Source organism: Pantherophis guttatus, chromosome 2, assembly GCF_059756535.1.
Source record: "Pantherophis guttatus breed Tessera chromosome 2, ASM5975653v1, whole genome shotgun sequence".
NCBI lineage: Eukaryota > Metazoa > Chordata > Lepidosauria > Squamata > Colubridae > Pantherophis > Pantherophis guttatus.
Genome location: NC_142064.1, coordinates 216,356,627 through 216,376,909, shown reverse-complemented (window position 1 = coordinate 216,376,909; position 20,283 = coordinate 216,356,627). Strand labels below are relative to the sequence as shown.

At 37.3% G+C, this 20,283-nt stretch overlaps 1 protein-coding gene across 4 annotated transcripts; it reads right to left on the bottom strand.

Moving 5' to 3' along the window:
• Positions 1-421: 421 nt before the first annotated feature.
• LOC117677641 (haloacid dehalogenase-like hydrolase domain-containing 5) lies at positions 422-16,391 on the bottom strand. 4 transcript variants are annotated; one of them, XM_034437963.3, is made up of 8 exons: positions 16,130-16,391; positions 11,135-11,344; positions 10,650-10,762; positions 9,878-9,971; positions 6,887-6,920; positions 5,809-5,980; positions 4,527-4,715; positions 422-1,996 (listed from the first exon to the last, which is right to left on the bottom strand). In XM_034437963.3, exons 1-8 carry the CDS (start codon positions 16,259-16,261, stop codon positions 1,582-1,584), a joined length of 1,359 nt encoding a protein of 452 aa, XP_034293854.1. In that variant the 5' UTR covers positions 16,262-16,391; the 3' UTR covers positions 422-1,581. The 4 variants fall into 4 exon arrangements, with proteins under 4 accessions (XP_034293854.1, XP_034293863.1, XP_034293872.1 ...); XM_034437972.3 differs by having other exon boundaries at positions 5,809-5,977; positions 16,130-16,389; XM_034437981.3 differs by having other exon boundaries at positions 9,878-9,938; positions 16,130-16,388.
• Between the last annotated feature and the right edge of the window lie 3,892 nt (positions 16,392-20,283).

The following is a 20,283-nucleotide window of genomic DNA, read 5'->3' as shown; positions in this document are numbered from 1 at the left end:
AAAATTAGGGTGGTGGTGTCTGAAATAGATTAGATGAATGTGTGAAGGAGGAGAGAAACATAAAGTCCAAATGACATTCTTTGCATCTGTGTTCTTAGCAAAACACAAATCTTCAGTAGGGGATTTCCGAAAAAGTTATATTCCTTGCTATGCAAACCAATGTATAAATTGATTAAATACTGATGATATTCAAAACCTCCTGGGCAAATAAAGATTTGCATGAAAGAGTAAATGACTGCTGTAACAAAAATATTGAATTAGTTGTGTGTTTGTCCTTCATATTTAATAAGTGGACAAAGGCCATTTTAACAATAAACAAGATTTGAAGTGTGGAAGCAAAGAAATTATAGGGATGGAGGCCACACTCTAAATAAACTGATGGAAAATGTGCAGAAGGGGAAAAAAAAAGCCAGAAAAGGAATTAGCAGGATTTCCTATTAGAATTTATTAAGAGTGACACATCTAAAAACGTTTGGGTGAAAAGAGAATATGTGCTTGCACTATCAAAGCTTTGATAAAGTTCCTTGCTACAGATTCATAACAAAAACTAAACAGGATAAGAAAATACGTACAGGAACTTTAATTGTCCCAAGAGCAAAATGAAGAAATTAGAGATAACGGATAGCTGCCAACTGAAACGACTTTAAAGAGGGATTAGAACGCTGAACAAAAATTTGTGCTTTCTAAAATAGAAAATATTTTACTGGACAGACTGCTGCAGTTAACAAAGTTTCAAAGAATAAGACATAAAATGTAGTGTTTACATTTATGAGATATATAGTCCTTAAAAATTAAGTATGTAACATTTAGTAGCAGAAGGAAGAGAAAACATTATCTTATCAGTACCTGGTCGCACTTGTGGAGTTTCAAGTTAAAACTAAAAGCTCAAGGAACTGTTTAATCCTGCTGTTCAGTACAGCAAAAACACCAGAGCGATTAATAATAAAACCCAAAGGGCAAAGTCTGACAGAAGCAACTTTAGGCAGCTTATTCAAAGTGGGATTTGAGCAAAATTGTATTTGCTATCCTACAAACCCCATTCATTTTAATGAATTCTGCATATACCTACCTCGGGAAAGCCCTTCTGTTCACATATGAATTCTGTCATTCAATCTCAAATTGAATACAAAAGAAAAGCATCAGCATTCAGCTTTTGTGGTTCACACAGAGCATTGATCCAAGGGAAGGTAATGAAATAAAGAAAAAGTTGGATACTACAGACAGGCACATTTTAATTCCTTGGGAATTAAGTGCAATGTGTGGAGTTTAATAGTGTACTTGTTTTAGAATTTTGATTGCCAAACACACCTGTTTGACATTAATAATCAAATCTGGAAACTGGGATCTCTGAACCAGGAGTCAATATTTAGAAGAAAATTCATTAAAAAGTACAATTCATAACAGTTTTGGTCATTAAAATAAATTGACGCAGAAAAGAAATATATGGGGTTCTGGGTTTTTTTAAAGAAATGTACTAAAAATGTTACTTATAAAAACATTAGTATGTTAGAGACTGTTTGATATTAAGTACCCCTCTTAGTTTTTCAGAAGGAAAAGGAATATAACAGCATCACAAAGTCATTAGAAAGTCCTGCAGTTTTCATGTGGTGCAAAATTTTCCAGTTGGAAGATAAGATCAACAGCAGCTTCAACATCTGACACTACATGGTTTGGTTCTACTAAAGCAGGATCAAATCTGAAATCTCTGTGTCCATGAAAGACAGTCTCAGTGATGTTCTCCCTTGTATCAGAAGGCACCTCTGTGTGAGGGTTATAAACTCCGGTGCAAACAAGAACAGACGTACATCTTGTGGCAGTAGCTGATGCAAGTTCATTTTCCCAAGAATTCTCAAGCTCCTCTTCCTGAGAAACGGTGGCAGATCTTGTGCCCCCGAGGGCTTTGGCCTGGACATGAGCCTTAGAACTTCTTGAGATCCTCTCTTCAAGGTAGCGGTTGTAAAGATTAGCACCATAAATATCTGTCATCAGGTTGTCCCTAGAAACACAGGAAAATTCCATCAGAACAAAAATATAGATGGTATATGTATAATTATTAGGGTAAGAGAGTTCATTTTATCAAAATTGAACATGTCCAGAAATATTTCACAAGAAGAGTCCTCCACTCCTCTGCTCGCAAAAAAATACTTTATGCCACCAGACTTGAAATTTTGGGCTTAGAAAATTTAGAACTACGCCGCCTTCGGTATGACCTAAGCATAGCTCATAAAATCATCTGCTACAATGTCCTACCTGTCAATGACTACTTCAGCTTCAACCACAACAATACATAAGCACACAATAGATACAAACTTAAAAGTGAGCCGCTCCAAACTCGATTGCAGAAAATATGACTTCAGCAACAGAGTGCTCAATGCCTGGAATGCACTTCCTGACTCTCTGGTTTCATCCCAAACCCACCATAATTTTAACCTTACTGGCTACTGTTGACTTCACCCCATTCCTAAGAGGTCTGTAAGGGGCGTGCATAAGAGCACCAGCGTGCCTACCATCCCTATCCTAATGTTCCCTTTAATTGTATACATTTTATGTATTCAATTCATGCTTATACTTATATATATTATCTAATATGTACTCGACAAATAAATAAAATAAAAAATAAAAAAAATTCAATTTCAGTCATTTGTCTACACCCAGTTAGAATTTGGAGAGGTGCTTGGAATGAGACATAGACTACTCTTTGCATAATGTGGTATCCCCTTTTCATGGGAAACTATATGTATCAAAGCTCCCTTTGCGGGAATTTTACTCCTGATCCAGCAATTTTGTAAACTCAAATCCTGCATGGTATTGCACTGAGCTTCTTATTCTTTTGGACAAATAAAGTTTAATGGAATATTTAAAGAGTATAGATAGTCCTTGGATAATGATAGTAATTGGGACTGTAATTGGGAATGTGGGCAGAGGAAGTAATTGGGAATGTAGGTAGGGGGATGTTGTCAGTCTATTGCCCCCAGCAATCTGGGCCCTCATTTTACCAACCTTGGAAGGATGGAAGGCTGAGTCAACCTTGAGCAGGTGAGATTCGAACTGCCAAATTGCAGGCAGTCAGCACAAGTAGCCTGCAGTACTGCATTCTAACCACTGTGTCACCACAGCTCTTGGCGTAGCAGGTTCCTCGGGAGAAAAAGTGGCAGAATTGATTTAAAGGAGCAATTTGTGCTTTTCCGTGTCAGCTTCTCATTGACTTTGCTTGTGGGAAGCTAATAGGGAAGGTTGCAGATGGTGATCAGATGACTGCAGTCACATGAGTGTGATGCTGCAAGTGTCATAAGTGTGAGCTGGTTGCCAAGCATTATAATAGCAATCATGTGGCTGTGGGTGCTGTGATGGCTGGAACACTGAGGACTGGTTATAAGCCTCCGTCACAACTTTGACTGGTTGCTGAACGAGGGGTAGTTAACTGAGAATTGCCTGTATTATTTTAAGTATTTAAAATAATACATTTTTAAAACTTGTGCATTTTTTAAGGTTGCAAGTGTGAACCTAATCTTTTCTAATATGTTGCCAGTGGAATGTCTATGAGGTCATCTTCCAATTTCCTCAGTGTGGGATGACAGAAATTATAGTTCAATGCAAGCAAAAAACATTATTTTGAAGGTGAGCATGTTACAGCCTCACAAGTGTTCTCACAGTGCAACCATTTCATGCATATCCCAATATCAAATTGATACACTCAAGACTGCCAAAAGTTACAGATGACAACTAGATTAAAAAATATGACATATCAGAATTTTAACTTTCAATTGAAAAGGGTTTTTAAAAAACTGTTTCCCACAAGCATGAATACAATCTGAAATGCACAAGCAGGGTAAGGCACAGGGCAAGCTTTTTAATTTATCCTGCCGGGATTCAGAAATAGAAGATAAAGGAAGCTGCTGGATCATTTTAGCACTCCTAGGCTGCCTTTTTATTGGCAGCCATGCAATGGCATTTCATGCTAAACAGTCTCATTTTACAATAGGCAGGATTATCTTGCAATGGAATTACTTTCAAAATCAATTTGAAGCTTAGCTGCTACTGTACAATTACACAAGTAACCAATTATTCAAAAGTTCTCTCATATAGCTCTTCCAAAGTGAAATCTGTAGTGTTTGAACTGAAATCTCAAGCATGACATCCATGAACTACAAGACAATCTTAGCTGATGCTGAGGACTAATCAATTCCATTAAGAAAACATGACTGTAACACTTAAGCACACATGAGCAAGATCTTTGCTAGAGGCAGCAAGATCTTAAAAGAGGGTTTCAAATTAATTGGCAGATTGGGTAGTGATATGTAGAAGTACAGGACAGATTTTGTTATTGATTTTCTGTCTAACCTGCCTCAGCAAGAGTGGCACCCTGCAAAACAATTACATTAGAGATCAACATATTTTCAGAGGGCAATCTATATACTCTTTTCAATTGTCTACCTCCATTTAACTTGGAACAATAGCTAGCCAGAAATTTAACTTTTTTGGGGGGGGGGGATAGCAAATGAGAGGGAAGAAAAGAAATTTCCTACCCAATGGCATACAACGTTTGAATAGGGCTCTTCCACTGCTTTGCAGATGCCTGAGTCCTAATGAGGTACTCTGCATAGTGATAAGTCACTTCACTAGGCTTTCCCATCAATGCTTCATATTTCAATTCTTTGCCAGTGATCTTCTTATAAATATTTTCCAAACAAACCATAAACGTTCCATGCCCAAACCTGAAACACAGAAATAAAATTTGGTCAATAGTTCTATCGCTGGCTAGGATAAAAGCAATGTATTACATTAAAAGGAAGAATTTTATATATACTATTTATCCAAATCCTTAGCTTCTCTGCTGTGAATTATAAGGCAAGATTGCTTTGACTCACTTTTTCTTCTGCCTACATAATTCTTGGCAGTTACTTAAAAGTTGAAGAAACATGCCAAAACATTTTAATGGTGTAGAAAAAAAAAACAATCTGGGCAAGATAAGCTTCACAAAACATTTACACGGCTGAATATATTCTATGAATACTTGCATATTCAAAAACTAAAATTCATGTGTTTCCAATGATACTTCTAATGCATCTGGAAGTAGTATTTCCAGCTAAGCCCCTTCCCATAGAATTGCTGTTCTTATGAGAGGCCTCCTTTTGCCTCTTCTTTCAGGATTTACCAGGCAGGGCCGGATTTAGATGAAAAGAGGCCCTAGGCTATTCCACTTATGAGGCCCTTTCACCTATAATTTTAATTTTGTGTAATTTTAATTTTGCTAACAATTCGAATGTAGGCCCCTCTTGATCTTGAGACCCTAGGCTGAAGCCTAGTTAGCCTATAGGAAAATCCGGCCCTGTTACCAGGATAGTATCCCAAGCATCAGTTATTATTGCAAATGCCAAAATGGCATTATACACATAAAATGGATTTCTACATTGTTCCAAGTGACAAAGCAATAAGTGCATTTTAAATGGGAAGGAAGTAGTGGTGGGTTGCCCCCGGTTTACACCGGTTCTATAGAACCGGTAATAAAACTGACGGGAGGCTCCGCCCACCGACCCTGACGTCATCAAAACACTTCTGCGCATGCACAGAAGAGTGCGCGGCCCCACTGCGAACTGGTAGTAAAGGTAAGTAGAACCCACTCCTGGAGGGAAGATGTTGTCACTACCCAAATATTAATTCAAGCTTTGGATATATTCATTGAACAATCAATTCTGTCTCAAATCAAACAATTATGACACCACACATCTTTGATTAAGGTAGTGGGTGAGAATCTATGTTAGAACCTAAAGAAAAATACCTCCAGAACAACTAGCATCTTTGCCTTACCTTGGGGATTGAGCTTCAGCTGCCCACATCAAATCCATATTACAAGCCAATACAGGAATATGTGGATACGTACGTTGATAAGGATTTCCAGGATAGCCACTTGTCAAAAGAACATCTATTATCAATTGTAAGTTGGTTTCCCACCTCACTGGCTCACCAAACAAAATAACTGCTGTAAGATAAGCACAATATCAATGTGTTACATGGGTGTGATTGTAAGCTATTTCTTAATGCAAAATAACAAACGCACCCCATTCCGTTTTTCATGCACACTATAACAAGAATAGGCAAACCATGGGCCTGGGCTGCATCTAATCATTGAATCTATTCTTAATCAGCCCGTAAAGGCTGCTGTGATCATGCCATCAAAATTTAGCAGCAAATAAATAAATAAATAAATAAAATAGCACATCTTAAAATGCAGAAATCTTTTTTTTTAAGTATCACAAAACCATTTGGGGTAGCATTACATTGGTATGTCCACTGATATTTAAAAGAAAATAATTACTTTGTATTTAAAGTACTTCAGTCCTTTTTCTTTTTAGAAATAGAGAAAAAAAACACAAGAAAAAAAATCAACTGTACAAAAACCAATTTTTAATGTAAACTGCCAGTGGAATATAATTACAAACCTTAATACAACTTCTGTAACATGAATTAGCATAGAATAATAACGAAGGGGGAGACGGGCGGTATATAAATTCAAAAATAAATAAATAAATAAATAAATAAATAAATAAATAAATGTTACTAGTTTTTTCATTAGTTTTTAAACCTCATATGAAATTGAAACTGTAATATTGAGGTTTGGTAAAGAACTAGAAACTTAACAGCTTAACATTAATGGTAGATTTATAATGTAGATAGTAGAAAAATCAAAGAAACGAATAAAAATGAACAACCTGTCAGTATCATTGTAAAATGAGTATATATTGTATGTGATGACTGTCACATTCTTATTCGGATATATCACAGCAGCTAGCAAAAATTAGCACAATGCTTTCAGAGCTATCACAAAGCAGTCCATTTTACTTGGAGTAAATTTCAGAATTAAACATAAACATCTAGACATACTGACCTTCAATCTTGGGGAATTCCATTGTGGGTAAGTGCTACAAATTAAAAAAAAAGTTACATTTACTAAGAAAAGTATCCTTTATTAGCACAAAGAAGAAACAAAGTAAACAAACCTCTGAACATTATGGGCACAGCCCATGTTCTGATTAAATTCCCAGCACCTCTAAAAAATTAAAATCTGTCATCACAAACGTAAGGAGATGAGCTACTTCCCATTTATATAATTTGTACACCACTGTTTTAGATCTTGAATGTTTTGTCCCTTAATCTTGCTGTAAAAAAAGTCCATATAATTGCCAATGTGTCTTAGAAATGTCTCCTGTGTTTATAACACAGAATACCCTCTAATATATCACTTATCTTTTTAGGCCTAATTCAACATGCCACCAGAGCTGCTTCTTCCTCCACTCTTCTGACTTTGATCATCTGAAGTCCTTACTATTAACTTCATGTCATTTCCACATATTCAATTGCAGCTCATTTGGTCTGTAGAAGTTGCATTATGTTCAACAGCACAATATCACAGATGTAATGATGAAAACCATATTCATGCATTCTTCTGTATTCTATTTTTAATGTTTTTGTAACATACACATTCGTTGACTTAAGTGTGCTGAATTTCAGCTTCACAGTTAAAATTTTCAGCCCAAAAGTATGAGGAGGCTGAGTGGGGATTATGGAACATCATATGAAAGTAACTTCAGTTGTTTTACCTGGCAAGCAAACTTAACCAACCTCCCTCAAGACAATGTTTTCAAGTTGGATTTAAATAATCATGGGAAAAGACGGGGACACCTGAACTAAACTATATTGGCTAACCAGATCAATTACTTTCAACACTCTACTGAATTATTTTTCTCTGATTTCTCTTTTCTGTAGCTGCAGGTGTGTTTGCTGCAAAATGGTGTACCAGCAACATCTACGTCATAGTGTGCTTACCAGGGAAAGAACAAAACAATTGCATCACAAAATAAGAAACCATAACCACTCTTTTCTGCAAAACAACCAAGCCTGTAGAGCTAATTAGAGAGCTAACTATACATTGACCTGAACTCCAGATGTCAGGAGAGACTCAATTGAACAAAGCTGAATCAGTCCAATGCTGCTGCCTTCTTTACCCTCTTCCCTACTACAATACTCGAGCGTTTGTGTTATTAGTCACCAGTAGCGTTTCCTCAGTTGCTCTCTCGGCTGCTATCAAATCTGTTCTAGGATCAGTCAATATTGAGAAACTCTAAGAAGAAAGAGTGCAATCTTTTATATGCTACGAATGATGCAAAGAAAGATACTTTAAATGCATCCTTTGTGTACACAGTGCGTAATTTTTGACAATCAAATTAGCAGTACATGTTGCATCAAGGAAACAATAAGACTTGAGCAATTGGACTTTCACCACATTACTGTTTTTTATTTGTGCATATGAGGAAATATTTATCCACGCTCTGCTATAATCTGAACTAAAACCCACCTTCACTATGTTGCTACTGGCACAAAAGAGAATTGGTAACAAGAAGTCAAAGAGTTAACTTATTTATAACATAGAACATCAACACCCTTCTGTTCTTGGTATGAATGTTGGAAATATATCTCTCAGCACATTTTAATGTATGTTTTGTTTTTATTGAATATAGTTGTATATTAACTTATACTTATTTTATTGTATAACTTTCATACCACTGTATGAAAGATCATCTGACTAGGTAAAGTGAAGTCTTCTTTTAGTCAAGGTTGACTATTGACAATTGATGTATTCGTGTAGTTTTCTTAACAACAGGGAAAGGATGTTGTTGCTAAATCTTCCTGATGTTTTTCAACTTCCCAGTCTGGACTACATTACTGGTAATTCTCTGTCATTTCTTACCCAATCAGTAATCTAAACTGACACTATTTACTTTCCGAGACAAGAAAAGGTAAGTGATACTGCCACTTTCTAAAACATATTCAGGAAGGTATTTAGCACTTGAAAGGTCACTGTTTTTTCTGTCACACTCAAGCCCCATCTTCAAAACTGGTTAAGAGTTTCAAGCATTTCTGGTTTGGTTGGGAACAGATAAAGGAGTCTGAATCACAGCAATGTGGTATTGTCCATTTTATGTTCCTGCTTCTCCTATCATCCAGCCCACCTATTGCTCTGCTTACTGCTTTGCTACTACGTGTCCATAAGAGGAACTGGCACCATCTAGGTGAGAGTGGAAACAGCAGACATTTAGCCTTGGAATAGAGTGCTGAGTCAGAGGGCCAAAGGAGTTTATGAGAAGAGATGGTCTGAGACAGCTTTGTCAGACAGTATATTACTTCTTTTGATTTGTAGAATGGTGAGGCTCAAAGTTAGAAGAAGTGATACTCCCAGTATTTCATGCCTGGTTATCACAATTGCCCAGGTGACACTCATTATAAGTGTACTTCCAGTTCCAAAATTTCGGAATCCTCTAGTTTTGAATCTATTTGTTTGATTTTATTTTTTAGAAATAACTGAAGGTAGTAAACATATCCAACACAGCTCGCTCCTCCTATTTTCCCACAACCACCTCTCTGTGAGGTGAGTTGGGTTGTGACTGTGCCAAAGAACCCATCTGGGTATCATGCTAAGGAGGAACTTGCAACTCATGATCTCCTGCTTTCTAACCTTGTGCCTTAACCACTAGACCAAAAGGAATCAATGTAAGCCTTATTCATCCTTGGAAAGAACATCATTTATATCAGCGGTCTCCAACCTTTCTGGCACCAGGGCTGGTTTTGTGGAAGACATTTTTTTCACGGACCAGTCTGGATAGTTTCGTACACATCCTAGACCATGAACATGTGCAGATGAAGCTTTGCTTGTTTGCCCGCCAGCACAGCCCAATTCCTAACAAGCCGTGGACTGGTCCATGGCCCAGGGGTTGGGAACCCGATTTATATGACAAGCAGCCCAATAGGCAACTGTAATTACAATGTAAAAATGTGAAAGGAATTATTAAAGAGAAAAAGCAATAAAGTACAGTACACTTACCAAAACTTTAGGTCTTCTGTCATGATCCACCATGTCCAATAAGGGATAGGTTTCTCGCAACCTGTCAATTGTAATAGGCCGACAAAATCCAAGACTAATGACATGTTGGTTATGGATAGCAATGCATCTATGTTTTAATGAAAGACATATTTGTTTTGCATTCCCCAAATAATACATTTGAAATGGCAGTGACAGACATACTCTAAGTAGAGGAAATGTTTCCATATCCTCTGGGAGAATACTGTACATACAATATAGAGAGAGAGATAAACACAATCTTCGTTCATTGGTTCACTCAGAACTTTACATTTAGGACTCTTACAAAAGCTAATTTTTATTCAGAAGTACAACAATGTCCAATAATAAGTTTCTTATTAACTCATTATAATTTACGGTACATTCCAATCTGAAACATTTATGAGAGTTCCTAATAAATGGCTTCAAACTGATTTCTAGGAACTTTGCTTTGAAAATCTTTAACTTTGCTCAAAGAAAGAGGAATTTTGAATTAGTGGAATTGATTCAAGGAATCAAGAGGCAAAGGAGATCTACTCCCTCTATTTAGTTTGTCTTATCCGTTTACATTCTGTATCATCCCATTTGAGATTTCCTAAATTCATGGAGTTGATAGGAGACATTTTCTGCTTTCTCTACAAAATGTATCTTTGAATCTTGAGAAAAAACAATACACACCACATGCTTAACTCTAGCACATCCCCCTATCATGCATCTTCGGCCCAATGCAGAATAAACCCAGTATTTCCAAGGATACTGCTTAGCGATGTCAAGGAGCGGGCCTTGTCCTGATACAAGAACACACTTGTCATGGTAACGCCTGAACATTCGCAAAGGACTGTGGGACATCATAACTTGGTCTTTGGAAATCTAGGAGAGAGAAAAAGTGGATAATCCGTTTTCATTCTTGTAGAGATAGCCCTTGAATTATGACCATTTATTCAGTGACTGAAATTACAATGATTTGGGGAGTAAGGCTTCCGAAGGTTCGAGAGAATGGAGGCCACTCTTGTGGTGCTTTGGAAGCCTCATTCCCCAAATTGCTTCCAAAAGAAATGGAAAATGTAGAACAATTTTAATTTTTAAAAAATGGAAAGATTTGTAATGAAGCTTAAGAAGCTGCCTCTATCAGTTGAAGGCAAAATTCTAAGCTATAGATAAATATACGACAATTCCAATTCATGTACAGTAGAGAAGAAAGAAAATGACAAGCATTCCAATAGATGGAATAAAATTACTCACTGGAACTTCAAGAAGATGAGACAGCTGGTCTGCTTTCTTCTGACACAGACAGTTTCCTGCGTTAGTAACAAATACTACAGGCACCAAAAGTTGTCCCTGAGAATTAAATAGTTTTTGAAAGGCTTTTCGGGCAGCAGGAATTGGGGTCCTTCCTCGTACCAATACTCCATCGATATCAAACAGAATGCCAAAGGTAGGTTGTACACCTAGCTGAAATGGAAGAGAGAAACAAGAGAAAGAAAAATCTTGTTATCAATTAGACATCATGTAGCTTAAATTCATAAAATGCTGGTGTTACTCTTGTACTCAGTGTTACTCTTCTCTGCTTCAAGCAACTTCATATAAATACATGGTTCCTCCTCCCTTTCACTGTATATTTACAACAATCAAAGTGAAATTGCTAGAAGTGACTAGTATTATCTTAACTCTGTGAGGGAGTTTACCCCAAGGAGTATGCTCGGCTCAAGACTATATAGTGAGCTTTATAACAGAATTGGTATTTTACTTCTAACTATTCCGGGAAACTCATTTTGGCACTTGTACATTCTATACTGACGCCAAGATCATCAACACATTGCCATATTACACATTATTATTAATATTACAAATTAAGTATGGCACTGAAACTTAAAAAGAAATAAAACTTGGTTCATGAGCAGCATGTCAAGATGGATATTTGGAAAAAAAATTCATAAGAATATTATGCTGTAATTCCCATATTCCTTTGTTGGGTATCTAGTAATAATACAATGTCAATGAACTCAAGGCTATAAAATGTAAGGTGCCAAGGTCCTTAAATTGTTGTGAGCTTCAGACAGCAGACTTGTAGAAGCAATAAGGCATAGGCATGTCAGATTTGGAAAACACAATTTTACCTGTATTAATCTATGTAATATAACTTGACAAGAAAAGTAAATATTTTTTTATATTGAGAAAGATAATGTTATTTCCAACTTTCTATCCAAGACTATTTGTCCGTCATGAGACATAAGATATTAACTAAATAACTAGATTAGAAAAAGGGATCATGTAGAGATGAATTTTAGCTACTGGAAAAACCAAACTAACTTCTTACGTTTTTGACTCAGATATATTTGTTAAACCATTATTTCTATACAGTAAGTCTTATTAGGGATTGAATTATATTAATGTTTTGGCTTGTTTTAACTTACAAAACTCTTACTTTACTAAAAAGAAATATACTCTCTCAGAGAAAAATAAAAACATTTAAAATGTCTGAAAATACATGTTCCAGAGAACATGAATATATAACTCAAATGTTCCAACTGGAAGATTTATGGCATAGTTAAGACAAGAATTATATTAGATTTTTCAGTGTATAATAGTTCGCATACTGCTGGCTGGAGAATAGTTCAGCTCTGCTGGCTGGAGAATTCTGGGAGTTGAAGTCCATAAATCTTAAAGCTGCCTACTTTGAAGACTTCTGTACTAAGTTTTAATATAGTCAAAACTAAGTCTTAGGGAAGGAAATAAGCATATAAAACAATTAAAAGTACACAATGCTTTTATGGTTTTCACAATGTCTGAATTAGTTGAAACAAAAAATAAAAGAATTCCAATATCTCTCTGTAAATGCCTTTTCTGGTTCAAAAACTGGATCCAACAATGCACATATTTCACATTTTTATTGAGGATTCTATTAGCAGCCTTTCTTATATTGCTTTTTAATTTGTTTAGGTGTTAGCTATCTCAAATACTAGATGCTAGGAAAGTATAAGTGGGAATTAAGTCATGACAGTAGAATATGCATTGGTATGAAATATATCATGAATCTATTCAAAGGAATATAGTTTTCCTATTATAAGTAGGAAAGACAGCACTTGTTTATTTTGCCATTTTTACTAGATGATGTTACTGCACTTGTTTGATAATATACTTGTACAATTACCAAAATTGATCAAGTGTAAACAATTAGAAATTTCTACTGGGCAAACCTCTCCATGCATACAGGCACAAGAGGATCATTAAAATCATAATTTCCAGTGTACAATATTTGTATTTAGATATAAAGTCTGAGTCTCCCCACTGTATTCACAACTATATTTTTTATGATTAGATGTTTAAGTAGTTGGTTTAGAGAATTAAACATTTATGCCAAGTTAGATACTGGCACTTATATGCCCAATTACTGCATAATTTCACTACACATTTGCCCACAAGGTATATGGAGATCGTAATAACATATTATTAGTCATTTTAGTTTGGCTTTGCCCAGAAACCAGAAAGAAACTGTTGGCATAATGTCTACATTCCATTTGCCACAGCACAGATGGAAAAACAACAACATCATCAGTTTGAAAGGTAGAATTGATTATGTATCAAGATGGTATCAATTTTTAAAAAACCATGTACTGTAGATAGATTATCTCCAGGAGAATATGTCCCCAACCTGGTTCTTCAGGCTTTTAATGACACATTTATTACTGCTATCAATGAATTCATCATCTTCTGCTCTTTCTTTTCCCCTTTCCCAGCATTACTGACTTCTCCAGATAAGCATGTGTCCATAGTATGACCATTTCAGTCTGCTCATTTGTGCTATTAGTGAGATCTCTGATTTGATTTGTTTGATGACCTATTGGTTTGTTGTCCTGGTATTCTCAGGTTTTCTCCAACACCAAATTTGAAAAGTGTCAGTACACTTCCTATCCTGCTTCTTCAAAGTCCAACTTCTGTACAGTGCAACAAAAAAACAAAACCCACCATTGCCTGCACAATTTTGATCTTTTGAAAGGTAGAAACATATTGCTAAAATAAGTAAAATCAAAAAGGAAAATAAAAGAATATAACAAGTCCAGTAACCTAATTTTTAAATAGTCAGCTTGAATGTGCTAGTAATGATGGCTGCAAGTATAAACACAATCCCACATTTTATCTTTGGGATTACTCTTTGTACATGAAAACAAGCTGAATGAACAAATGGCTATTGCAAAATAAACCCATTGCAAAAGCAAACCATATAGCCACCTCATATACTTTATAATGACTTATAATTCAAACAATGAAATGTTTCTGAAAAAAACTCTGAAAGTTCATGCCTTTTACAATATTGCAACCTATCATCATTAATATCAAAGTTGCAGCCCAAGTTGATTTGCTCTTATTTGTGCCTGCCTTTCAACAGGAGAGTAGTGTCTAATTTCAAACATTACTGTATGTTTCATGTACACTTTCTCTAAAGAAACAAACATCCCTGGCATCAAAATAATCTAGGAAAAGATAGGTAAAGGGACCAGGATCCTCTCTAATCATCAGCAGGATAACTCCATAAAGACAGAATGATACCAAATGTGGTGTTATAGTGAAATCGACAAAACAAAAAGAAAATTAAAAATGGGGAGGATCAGGGCTGCAGAAAAAAAGTGTTTCCCTATAGAAGCAGTAGGGCAGTAGCTTCTAATGTTGCCAACTGTTCCATTCTAATCCCCCCCCATCATGTGACTCAAAGAAGCAGCATTTGCAGCCTGCATTGTTCCTATACATTGAGAATAGAAACAGAGGTGCAGCATGTTATTTTGCTACTTGGAGGTTAAAACAGATGCTTCCAATGACCACTGCCTCCAAAAGGGTTTAAATGATTTCACATTCTGCATGTTCTTCTGAGTTTGTCTTTATCCTAGTTTTTGCAGCAAATAGTTATCAACTGAGTGTTCCCATCTAACCCCTTCTCATATATGGCTATTGATAATGAATGCAAAGATTAATGCTAGTTTGTGAATCTTAATATTTAGCACATTAATTAACTCTGAATCTGATCCTCCTATAAACTTAAAGGTAATACTAATTTATGCACTCTTTTCTCCACCTATGTGGCACCCAGTATACAGTTCCTCACTTAAGGAACTACAGCAGTAGTGATGATTACAAAAGGAGTGCTACTAGTTCAGACAGGTTACTTGAGCCGAAATAACTATGCTTAAACTTGAAATGTTAAGAAGCTTTATATACAACTCCTAGCCTAAAGGCTTTCTCCAGCTAGCAACACAGAATTCCTATGTTTGGTTAACTCAGGGATGACTTTAAAAAAAGCACATGCTTGAAAACCAGAGTGATTAAGAAAGAAAACATTAGCGATCTTTATCATTTAAGACAAACTCTTCTCTGTATGAATTGTTTCAAACAAGATAACCCGGCTTAAAATGCACTGAGAACGTTGCAGCAAATATTTTGGAATCCAAATTCTTGATCACTCAGATCCGAGCATGCACGTTAACAGTTCGGTGTAACTTCTCAAGAACTCATTAAATATAAGTTTCACACTACTCAGGAGGGCAAACCAATGGATTTGGTCAGGAATCCAGACTTTTCCTGCATCAAAAGTCCAGCCAGCCGATGCTGAAAGGACAAGAGTTTTAAGAAAACTGACAGCAGCAGAAGCAATCATCATCCTTAACGGAATTGAAAGGAATCGAATGATTTACACATGAGCAAAAAGAGTAAAAAAAAAAGCAACCGGGTCCCCAAAACCCATTGCTGGCTGCTTAAAAAGGGGGTGAAGCCCCGGCTTAGCTCTTCTCTGAGAAAGCCAGAGGTGGAAAATAACAAATTCTGCCTTCTCTCGCTGACCCGTTTCCTCCAAAGTGGGTTAGAGTGGCATTAAGCGTGAAATGAAAACGAGAAGAAAAGTGCTCTTAACCGGGAAGATCTTCGGTGTTTGTTCCCCCCACTCCCCACCTCAATCCCGGCATTCAGACCCACGAAAGCGCGAAGCCCCCCCCGCCACCCCCCAGCAAAGCGGCGCTTCCCCGCGTACGGCAGGGTCTTCTGAAAGCAGATGGCGCCAGGCTTTTCTTCCCCTCCTTCTGCTCCCGTTTGAAAGAAACGCCACCCCAGCACGGAGAGAAAGAGCTCCCGCTACGCTCTCTGGGCTTGCTTGGGTCGGGGACGTCAAGGGAGCGACAGGGGGGGAGGGTCTTCCCAAAGCGTTCCCCCTCCCCATCCCGGGGCGAGAAAAAGCGGGCAAGCCCCTCTTACCTGAGCTCTGCCTTTGCTCCCTCCGGAAGCCGCGGGAGCCGGCGCCTCGTGGCAAAGCCTGACCCTCCCCGGAGCTCCCGCAGCCAGAGCTCTCTGTAGACGCCGGCAGAGGAGGGGCAGCGGGCCCCGCATAGCGCCCGTCCCTTGCGCGGACTCGCCCAAGACCCCGGCAGCCCTCCTGCCCTCAGAAGAGCAGCGACCGCCTCAGCGCCATCGCGCGCCTACGGCCAGAAAGCCGACGCCGGCTTCTCCCTAATGCTTTTCTACGGGCCCGCCCCTTTTTTTTGCCTCTTACGTCAGCCGAGGGGTGGAGCCTGCCAGGCACCGCCATGGCTCTTTCGCGTAGGTCGTAGCCTCCGGCGTTTCTACGGGGACCTTGAAGAGAGAAATCTCCGGGGCGGCCGTGGAGGCGCCCGCTCCGCTTCCCTTTGTTGATGGTTACGCAACTTTTGGGGAGTGGGGGTGGGGGGAGGAGGATGGACAGTTTGCATAGGGGCTTCTCATTTTCTCCTGTTTTGCCCCGTTGGTCGGAAAAGCAAAGGAGTTCTGGATTTTGGTTTAAAAAAGGTAGAGAGCCTGCATAGCTTATATGCAAGACTATTTTACCTAAATTAGATAAAAAATGATTAATAAGTATTATGGAAATAAGTAAAGAAAGATGCTCCTAACTTAATTTCCATTTGGCTAAACGATTTTTATAGCAGCAGCAATCTGATTTTCACAAAAGTGAATTTGTATTGAATCCATTTTCAGAATCTGAATCAAATTAATAAACAGCAATTTATTTATTTATTTTTATATCACCACTGGCATTTGAGGAAAATTGGTCCATAATTTTGAATGCCTGGTGTTTTTATACACATATTACATTCTTATTGGGACACTCCTTTTGGTAAACTACAGAAAATGGAAGAAATACTAAGCCAAAGAAAGTAAATAAGTATGAAATAGAAATTCAGCTAAATCTAGATTGTACAAATGCCATTTACTCTACCTCCATAACATTCTGTCATTGCAATGCATTCTGAATTCCACCACTTTTTGTACTTTTTTCTGAGGTTCTGATAACCTTCATCCAATCCCAACTTTCAGTCTTTTCTTCCTCTCAATTCACCCATTCTTCCTTCATACATTTGTTTTGTGACTCAGTCTTCATTCATTCTATGCATCTAACAAACTCATCATACTTTAGTGCAGGTCGCTCACTTTTGTATTCAATCCACATTCCTTCAGCACTCGCTTATCCTTGTCCATATCTCTTCCTGCTTTTTCACACACAGTTCTAAATGATCTTAATCTTACAGAATTCAATTTAGTTTTGTTTTTCCTAGTAATACAGATTATCCTCAGTTTACAACTAGTTGTTTAGTAATCCTTTAAAGTTCAAGGTGGAACCTACCTGCGCTCCCTGCAGTCATGTGACCATATTTTGGACACTTGGCAACTGGGTCATATTAATGGCTGGTTGCATACTGTCTACCACTTTTTTATGTTTTTGCTGAAAACCAGCATTGGTTGCTTAAGAACAGCTGCAATAAATGTCATAAAATTGGGTCAGTCATGTGACCACTTTACAACTGTCTCAAGTTATGATTGTGATGGGCAATCTCCATTAGTTGTAATTTGAAGACTACTTGTATTCATCTCTAACTTCCATATAATACTGACAGAAGCACTAAATATAACTCTTTTTGCTTCTTTCAGTAAATATCAAGTATTCACAATAGACCAGGGATCAGCAACCCGCGGCTCCGGAGCCGCATGTGGCTCTTTCATCCCTCTGCTGTGGCTCCATCACTGGTCGGCGCCACAATTTTGAGGAGCTTCTGGTTGGGGGGGGAGGGGAAGCATGATGTGCCAGGAGGAGACTCTATGGCAAGGGGCGGGTTTTCTGGTCGGCTCCACAATTGATAGGGCTTTTGGTTAGGACAAATAGATGAAAAAGGATACCGCACTAGGAGGAGACTCTATGGTGGGGAAACCAGACTTCCGGTCAGCTCCAGAACTGAACAGGGGCTTCTGGTTAGGACCTTTGTGGCTCTTTGAGGGTTTAAGATTGCCAACCCCTGCAATAGACCATGCACTGGTATTCTATCAGCATTTGCATGTTTAAAAGTATGTTTCCCAAGGTATACAATTTAATTTACTATGATTTTTATCATTTATATAAAACTGGTAATCATGGTTTTCTGTTTTTCTCTAATTTCTCTTTCTCTGTATTGTATTAATTTTGAAATTTATGCTTCTCATTGTATTGTACAATACTAATATACTGTAATATATTAGTATACAATAATATACAAATATATTCACTTTCTCAGTCAACAAGGCACTAACTGCATACAAAGTACACTTATGGACCCAATCAATGCATATCTACTGTCACCATAAGCATCTCTGGTGCATTTATCTATAAATACATTCAGCAAATAATGAACATCACACATCCTGGTGTTATTCCCTGCCCAGTGTTGAACCATTTCATTTATTTACATACATATGCGCTGTAGGACAAGGACTGGCAGACCAGGGGAAGGGTAAAGAGGGATCAGTTTAGAGTGGTTCTGTAGCCATAAGTAAACTAAGCCCTACCCTTTAAGTGCTGTTGAACCTTATCTAGTTCTAACCGGGTGCTGACTGTTAATTGAGAAGACTTTTGTGCATATGCCTTTAGGAATAAATCAGTTAAATTGAACCTTCCTATGTACCTGTTTCTACCCCAGCTCCTGACATACTTCCATCATGTACTGCTATTATATTTAGCAAACACAAACTCTGCTCATTTCATTATACCTCTGTGCAAAATCAACTACATTTTCTTTTATTCTTCAGTCACCAAATAACCCATTTCTTTTGTACTTGTTTCATCCACCACCTACCCATTCATTTCAACTAGCAGTATGATGTTTCTCTGAATTGCATTTATTTAGAATACTGCAGTTTCCCCCAAAACTCATATCTGGTTCTCCCATTATCACCATTCATACTAGAAAGTAAAATCCTATCACCACCTCATACGATTCCTATTTTTATACCCACCACATAAGAAACTAGATAACATGAATTCATACTGAAAAACTTAGATCTTCCATTCCTAATTCAGCAAGTGATCTATCAGTGGCCCACTTCAGAGCCCCTTTTTTAAAATCAGTTACATCTTTACCCTTTCCCTTAGTTTCAGACATACGTTCTTTCTAATCAGGAGTGAAAATCTGAATGTGGCAGTCTCCCAGTTGAGCCAAGTTAAGCTAGGTACTTGGTGAGAGATAGACATCCTTTAAAAAGCCATATAACCAATATAAGTAGGGCCGAAAGCCCTACTAAGCAGGTATATACAAAAGTATGAAGGCTATTGCTTAACGCATTGTAAGCCGCCCTGAGTCTCTGGAAAAGGGCGGCATATAAATCGAACCATAAATAATTAATTAATAAATAAATAAATAAATAAATAAATAATAAAATAAAATAAAATAAAATAAAATAAAATAAAATAAAATAAAATAAATAAATGCTATCCTGAAGGAGATAACAAGAACATGCAAGGGCCGAATTTCGTTTCTGTAAGAAAAAATAACACGATCCAATCTGAGTTGATCGCTGGGACCAAAGGTTTATTCTTCCATGCTTTTGGGCTCATGCTGGAGTCCATCCTCAGAAAACCTCTCTCTCTCCAAAATATATGCACTGGGCTGTTCTACACATTGTATTTATATGGTTCCTGGTTATGAGTAGAATATTTATTTTCGAAACGGTATTTTGGCAATTACTGTCCCCGAGATATGCCCCCAAAAATTCAGGTTCAGAAACACTTTCCAAATTACAAAACTACATTTTCAAAGAAATGCACCAGTTTGCTTGAAAGCTCTGGTGATTTTGCAGTGTCCAGCTTCTTTCTCAAACCCTCTAGTGTATCCAAATCTCTAATGCCAATCTCACCTACCATGGTGGGAATGGTTTAAACTTTCAAGAATTGGCTTTGCCAATTACAGTATGTCTGCTTTGCCAGTAATGGGTGCATCTGCATAAAATCTATAATCTTATATTATTTTTCTATTATTCCAAATATTGAAATTTTGCTTCAAGTTTATATATAGCTGGTATACTATGGTATGATTTTATAATATGTTTAAAGATTCCATTCTTATCAGTACAAT

What these genes read in the sequence shown, in the direction of transcription:
- LOC117677641 (XM_034437963.3), bottom strand. Translation starts at nt 16,261, where the DNA reads ATGCGGGGCCCGCTGCCCCTCCTCTGCCGGCGTCTACAGAGAGCTCTG. An exon ending in ACAGAAGACCTAAAGTTTTG is followed by an intron (nt 6,921 to 9,877) that starts GTAAGTGTACTG and finishes TTTAATTTGTAG; the next exon opens with CACTTACCCACAATGGAATT. An exon ending in GGAATTCCCCAAGATTGAAG is followed by an intron (nt 5,981 to 6,886) that starts GTCAGTATGTCT and finishes CTTATCTTACAG; the next exon opens with CAGTTATTTTGTTTGGTGAG.